Source organism: Eurypyga helias, unplaced genomic scaffold (genome assembly GCF_000690775.1).
Source record: "Eurypyga helias isolate BGI_N326 unplaced genomic scaffold, ASM69077v1 scaffold11034, whole genome shotgun sequence".
NCBI lineage: Eukaryota > Metazoa > Chordata > Aves > Eurypygiformes > Eurypygidae > Eurypyga > Eurypyga helias.
This window is the reverse complement of record NW_010244401.1, coordinates 5,526-13,013: the sequence shown is the minus strand read 5'-3', so window position 1 is coordinate 13,013 and position 7,488 is coordinate 5,526. Positions and strand designations below refer to the sequence as shown.

The 7,488-nt window shown below is 46.0% G+C and overlaps 1 protein-coding gene across 1 annotated transcript in view; it reads left to right on the top strand.

The window, feature by feature from the left end:
• Positions 1–934: 934 nt before the first annotated feature.
• ABL2 (ABL proto-oncogene 2, non-receptor tyrosine kinase) overlaps positions 935–7,488 on the top strand; it is a gene marked incomplete at its 3' end in the record, with an annotated part of 11,929 nt that continues 5,375 nt past the window's right edge. The window contains exons 1-4 of the mRNA XM_010149739.1: positions 935–1,043; positions 5,139–5,309; positions 6,021–6,316; positions 6,979–7,233. Coding sequence (XP_010148041.1) covers positions 935–1,043; positions 5,139–5,309; positions 6,021–6,316; positions 6,979–7,233 — 831 coding nt within the window. The remainder of the gene's footprint in view (positions 1,044–5,138; positions 5,310–6,020; positions 6,317–6,978; positions 7,234–7,488) is intronic.

Here is a 7,488-nt window from a genome sequence, read left to right as displayed (position 1 = left end):
CCTTTCTCCAGATCAGAGACCGTATCACGTGGTGCCCCTTTCTCACAGAATGGTGGAGTTCATGGCTTTCTCTTGGTGGGCTGCAACAACTCCTCTCCCCCTGCAAAAGCCAAACCACCAACTTCCCCTTCCCAGCTCCCTTTTATACCCCCCTGCAGCCCCCGCCACGCTCCCAGGTGTGAGACTGCCATGGTGATGGCTTGTTCTTTAACCCTTCCTTGTCCACATGTCCTGCTCCAAACCATACAACCTTTGCTTAGGGCTTTGACAGGAGTCGTCAAATACGTGTATTTTTTGAGGGGTAATTTGGCGGTATCCTTTTGGAGAGCTGTCCTGAGGCTAAGTCAACACATACGCAGTGCTGACTGGACGTACTGCACTGGCCTTGCTTTCTGTTTCTTTCTGAGCTCCTGACATGTTGGAGAGTGTTTCCTTGCTCAGTGCTTGCACACCTCTTAGACGGGTATTTTCACTAACGTCGTTTCCTGTTGATTCATGTATATAGTGCTCCAGCACTATGTGGAGTGAAAAATGATTCAGTCGGGGTGGTTCCCTTAATGGGTGATCTGTTTTGTAATTTGTACAAAGGAATTTCTCCAAGGAAACTGTTTGCTTTCTTCCCAAACACTTGGTTGCCTAACTCTTAGTGGAACTAAACCTCTGTCTTTATAGCTCATCTCAAAATTGTTTCAACTTGCAATCCAGTTCCCACATCCTCTGTTTGTTCAGCGTTCCCTGGGAAACTCCACCCTCTCTTCCAGCTAATAACCACGTTAACCCGCAGCTCGATATTCCCAGTTTCTCCTTCGCCCGCTCGGCAGCGTTAGCTTTTTCCATTGGCCGCGAGCAGCGATCGTCGGCACGTGGTGGCGTTTGTGCTGGCAGCGGCGTTACAGGAGGCCAAGCAGCTCTTCTGCTTGCTGCGAAGCACGGCATGAGCATGGGGACGGTCCTTTTCCAGTCCAGCAGTTATGGCCAAGAGGGCAAGCTGCTCTGCCGCCTTGGCGAGGAGGCTGCTGAGCCCGGCGCGTTGAGTTTCACAGGTACGATGTTCGGGGATGTGATGCTGTGCCGTCCCTTTCCTGTATTTCTCTGAGCACTTCAGGGATATGGGTCCTTTTGGGTCTATCAATGTCTTTTAGCATGGGCAGGATTTGCTGCCTTTTATCTGGGTTTTAGGGTTATTGGAATGCTTCATTTTTATGAGCAGTTACCCCGTATTTCAGAAACAGAGACTACTTCATCACCTGATGTGATTGAGATATTTCAGATTTAGTGTGTACTCCCTCCGGCTCTTGGACTGAAGAGGTTGGTAACCTCCGTGTGGGCAGCACAGGTTGTGGGGACAAAACACCCCTTACACGTTGGCTGAATAGGAAAAGTGTTCATATCCGGAGAGAAGCAAATTGTATTGTGGGAATGAAGAAAAGGAAGGAGATGGATGGAGCGTAACCTCCTCGCATGACTGTGTGTTACCCGTAGACTAAATGATGATGTAAGTTTTCCCTTGTATAGGAAATGAAAGTGGTGATATATGATTTATGGTTAGCCAAAACAGAATTTCCCAGCTCATTTCCTTACTCCTGGTGTGAATAGAGCTCGCAGACTATTCAGCTGGGGGGTATCGCTGGTGGTACACTTTGGTTATCTTAGTTTCTTTAATGAGGTCTGCACAATTATCATGTTTCACAGACCTTCTGTGTCCTTACATATGGGATGGTACAGATCCTACGCTGCACTGAGCAGTTTGCAATAGGAATTCCTAATTGCAGTAGGAACTTTTCTATCCTGGTAAATCCCCTTTAGTAGATATTTGCAGTTACTTAAGCACCCAAGTCACTCTAAACATGAAGTGAAGGAAGTTAGTGAGACATGAAGTCTTAAAAGCATTTGATTTTTAGGTAATGTGATTTTTAGATAAGCGCTGTAGTTAAGTGACTGAAGCACCTCATCAAACATTAACTTCTGCTGGCTCTTTTTTGTACACAGCGTGGGTGTTACGAACATGTGCCAGACTCCCAGGCATTCCCGAGGAAGCGGTAGTAGCCCCCCATCTGCTTTGTCTCCTAGCTGGCTGTCCAGCACAGCACCTGAAGTGGTTTGGTGTGGGTGCCGGGTGGCACTTCTGCTGGTGTTGCCTGGGCCACAGTGCCCGCTGCTGGGCTCGGCGTGGGCAGGCTGAGCTGGCCATGGCATGTGCTGCGGCAGCTCTGAAACTGGGCTGACAGGAGGCTGCTGCATGGTTAAATGCTTAATTAACCGTGCTCTCTGGTAATAGGGGTTGGATGCTCAGTCCATGAGCTTTCCTGGCCTGGAAAGAAACTTAAAGCATGCTTTGATTTAGAACAAAAGCGTATATTTTTGTTCTAAGCCTTTCACCTTTCTGCAGATACATAATTAAAAGTTGGAAGTTATTTAAACACCATGAAAGTATTTTGGAGCTGCGAGGTCAGGGGAAACACAGCCTACTTTTGTGTTTGCTCCTGAGCAGGGATGTGTAAGGTGGATTTCTTGTATAGCCCATTTGCTGAGTGACTTTGCTTCGGGCACTGAAACGCTTTCTCTGAGACAAGTCACTGTAGGAGTGTAAAGAATGTATTATTTAATCACATATGTATTTTTGCTCCATAAAGAGAGCTGGGTTTAGGAACTGGTATTCTTTCCTGGTGCTTAACAACCGAGCATGCATATGCACACACACAGCCCTAAGAAGTGACAGTGGGATGTTGGCAGCTGTGCTGTAATGTAGGTAGCTCAGCAGGCATTGGGATCTCCTCTTTTTTCTGTGAAAGCACCCAATCTGATGAGTTCTTGTGTTGTAAAACTAATTGCAGTTGATGGTTAGGAACACAAAGTGTATGTAAATACTGTATCTGCAGATATTGAAAGGAAAAAGGGACATTTTGGTAGCTTAATCTCTAGTCAGTTCTTGCTAGGAGAACCTTGATAGGGTGCTGCTACTTTGGCAAGGGAGGTAGGTTATGAAGTCATTGCAGGATGAGCAGGTTATGCAAGCACGCTAACTCTGGATGATTACCAGAAATGTAGTCAAAAGCCATTTAGCTGCGTGTTTAAAAACAAAGCATACCAAACCTCAACCTCATACTTTCTCATGTACCTACAATACAGTAAAAAACTTGCGTGTAGCTGCTGGGAACCCTGCTACGTCCTCGTTTTCCAGGCTTGAGTTCTGTCCTGTGACACAGATTTGGCATATGTTTGCCTGTTACTTGGCACAGGCCTCTTCCTGTTTTATGTCTCGCTGACTTCCCAGTTTTCCTGTTCCATGTTGCCTTTGAGCTCTTTGTTCTCCTTTAAAGCGCCTTATAGACTGGCTCTCACGCATGGATGTACATCTCAGGGGAGTGCGGGAGGGGGGTATTACAGACGTTCTCTGGCAGCAAGTCTGCTTAAGAAGATCCTCAGCCTGACTTCTCAGCCCCGCAGAAATGGGCCAAAGCAATGATTGTAAAGTGGTTTTTTTATGTTTGGTGCATTTAATTAAATCTTTTTACAGTGAATTTCCGTAAGTAAGTTCAACAAGAGAATTTAGAAATACATATTGGGACAGGAACGTACGTCAGTTGTGCTATCACAGAAAATGCTTACATCTTTACGCCTTCGTATTTTTTTTGCCCCCCTTGAGCAGCCCACATGTATGAAACCACATCATCACTTTCTGTCATCTTAACATTGAAATTTATTCTGCTACATGTTCTTGGAAAACGTCTCTGTGAGTCAGAAAGCCAGTGATGGTCCTGGTACAGCACTGCCATGAGGCATTCACACAGTTTTGCATTTTACTACAGTTCTTTCCAAAACCCTGTGGATTTAGATTGATTTTCATCATATTGGGAACTGTGCGGACATTTTTATCTGTAAAACAGATCGGATTCCCGCCGCATTCCCTTGTGCTGTCAAGTCTGCATCAGTTGTCCTTTGAAACAGAACTGCCTTGGGCATTCAGAAACACTGCTGCTAAATACCATCACCCTTACTACTTTCTGCCCCTGTCACTCTTCCACCTCTTATTTACGTAGTCTTGGAATGTATTACAAATCACCATCTTTGCTGATACTGAATCAGTTACTTTCCCAACCAACAGATCTCATTTGTGGCATAATTCAGCCTGTCTTACCTGTGCTTATAAAGTCAGTTCCAGGTTCAGGCTGTCTACTTCAGCCACAGAAACAATAAAGACATAAGCCATAATATTTGAGTCTTGAAAGGTTTCCTTCACTACTTCACATAATTAAAAACCCCCATCTCACCCATTTTTTTTATCTGTGAATTCTGAAATACTTGCAAATAGAGGGTGTATATAAACAGAAGTATATATAATACAATAAATATTAAATAGAAATTTTATATATACATAGCTTGCTACTTGGTATATAGGCAGTAATTCACCTTCTGCAGCTGCTATTAGGAGTAACCTGTAGAATGAAGAGTCAAGAAAGTAGGGATTGAAAACCATGAATCTAAGATGTGCAGACGTGGTGATCCCTTCCCATTAAGAGTATATTCATAGAAGCACAGAACGGTTTGGGTTGAAGGGGTCCTGAAAGATAATCCAGTCCCACCCCTGCCATGGGCAGGGACACCTTCCACTAGACCAGGTTGCTCCAAGCCTCATCCAGCCTGGCCTTGGACACTTCCAGGGATGGGGCATCCACAGCTTCTCTGGGCAACCTGTCCCAGTGCCTCCCCACCCTCTCTGGGAAGAATTTCTTCCTGATATCTAATCTAAACCTCCCCACTTTCAATTTAAACCCGTTACCCCTTGTCCTGTCACTACAGGCCCTTGTAAAAAGTCCCCCCCAGCTTCCTTGTAGCCCCTTCAGGCACTGGAAGGTGCTATAAGGTCTCCCCGGAGCCTTCTCTTCTCCAGGCTGAACACCCCAACTCTCCCAGCCTGTCCCCATGGCAGAGGGGCTCCAGCCCTCGGAGCACCTCCGTGGCCTCCTCTGGACTGGCTCCAACCAGTCTATATCCTTCTGATGTTGGGGGCCCAGAGCTGGACGATTGAATATTCAGAGCTGAGCGTTGCGCAGTAGGATCTTCACTCTGCTGTACACTGGGCTTTGATCTATTTACAGTTGTACACAAAGTAATTTCCCCTTCTCCTCTTTCTCCAGAGGCCCTGCACCGCCCCTATGGCTGCGATGTTGAACCCCAGGCACTGAATGAAGCCATCAGATGGAGCTCCAAGGAGAACCTGCTTGGAGCCACTGAGAGCGATCCCAATCTCTTCGTTGCACTTTACGATTTTGTAGCAAGCGGTGACAACACACTCAGCATCACCAAAGGTAAAGCTGTGACTCACAGAGCACCTCCTGGGTTGAAAACTTCCTAACAGAAAATAGAAAGCAGACTCTCTCTCCTGTCGTTACATTGGAAGGAATGGGAACGAGTGCCGTTAGAGATTATTCTCCGAAGGGATAGCTATGAGCAGACCGTCTGTCTCTTGCTTGTGCTGGGGGGACACCTGCAGGGCATTCCTCCTAGGACAGACACAGCCTAGCCCAGCTTGCTGTTCCTGTTCTAGACTCCCCAAATCATCAGCCCTTTGAGACACCTATTTTGAGGAGGGTCAGAGGAAAACTTTATTATTGGTGATAACAGAATTCAGCACTTTCAGCTGAGGCACAATGAAGAATTTCACAGACGTTTTCTGTTCTGTTCATACGTATATCAGGATATGTTCTACTGCTGAACTGTTGTAAATCATATGCCATTTAAGGCTTCAGTGAGGAGACAAACCTCATCCCTCCAAGAAAAAAAAGTCTTTCTTGTTTAAAAAGCTGGACAACAGGAAGCTTTCTGAGTTTTATCAATCACACTACAGCAAATTAGGGAACAGTATCCTAGGTATTCTGTCTGAAACTTCATAAATGTTTTATACATAGCAGTTCAATTACAAGATCACTGCTGCAGATTTTTATAGTTAAGCTGCAAACCCAGCCTTGGTCAATGAGACCTCAATAATTACACTGCACTTACTGTCTTCCTGCTCATAGGTGAGAAGTTGCGAGTCCTGGGTTACAACCAGAATGGTGAATGGAGTGAGGTACGTTCGAAGAATGGGCAGGGCTGGGTACCAAGCAACTACATCACGCCAGTAAACAGCCTGGAAAAGCATTCCTGGTACCACGGGCCAGTGTCACGCAGCGCAGCAGAGTATCTCTTGAGCAGTCTCATCAATGGCAGCTTCCTGGTTCGGGAAAGCGAGAGCAGCCCAGGGCAGCTATCCATCTCGCTCAGGTACGAAGGACGTGTTTACCACTACAGGATCAACACCACCTCCGATGGAAAGGTGAGGATCTCTGCATAATGCTGTGGGGAGAGGAAATAAGGATGTTAATTAAGAAGTGCTGCAGACTCTCAAGTTGCAGACCATGAAGAGAGGGGTGTATGTGAGAGAAAACAGGTCCAGTGGTTGATCAATATAAAAAAAGAACATGTATGCCAAGCGTTTGGTGGTAACTCACGGAACATCGCTTCTGAAGAGGCGCAGATGGTAGTTACCCTGCAGGAAAGCAGCTAGGGAGCAAAGCAGTTGTGGTTTGATGTCATATCTTCCCACTGATCCACTTAGAACAAGCAGAGCTTTGGTAAGTCAGCAGTTTGGATCAGCATTTTGAAACCTTGATCGAGGAGCAGTACAGTGTGTTGAGTGATGCAGAAACTGGCTTTGTGCTTGGCTACAAGAAATCTAGTTTCTAGTCCGGTAAAGCACGAGGCAGGAGACAGCAGCGCTCTCAAGTGCTGGCTTATGTCTAGCTGCCTTCTGCAGGTGGAAATCCCACAGATTAATATTTGTCCAACAACATGAGAACAAATACTCTAAAGTCTGTTTCCCTTACCTCTTTTTTTTTAAATAACCCACTAAAATGTTTTTACTGTGCCTGTTTTCCAGTATTACGGAAAGCTTCCAGCTGCCTTCATTTAAGTAGATTCCTGGTTCGTTCCTAACAGGTATATTTCAGCACACTGGCAGAGCTAGTGCACCATCACTCAACAGTAGCAGACGGACTGGTGACAACTCTGCATTACCCAGCACCCAAGTGCAATAAACCCACCGTCTACGGCGTGTCCCCGATCCACGACAAGTGGGAGATGGAGCGGACCGATATCACCATGAAGCACAAACTTGGGGGAGGGCAGTATGGCGAGGTGTACGTTGGTGTCTGGAAGAAATACAATCTCACAGTTGCTGTGAAAACCTTAAAGGTGAGTTTTTCAGGTTGTTACGCACCGTTCGTTTGCTCACCATTTATGATGAGGGTGAGGAAATCTTAACGTTCTCAGTCATACCTCCTAAAAATGGGATGTGAGCTGCATAAAATCCATGCTTGAGAGTAGCTTTGCAGAACAAAGTTAGCACCAGTGCATGTGGCTTAGAAACAGTTTGGAGTTTCGTCCCAGCAAGCCCCTGCAGGAATGTCCTAGTCAGATCTGTAGAGATGGTGATCAACTATACTTACC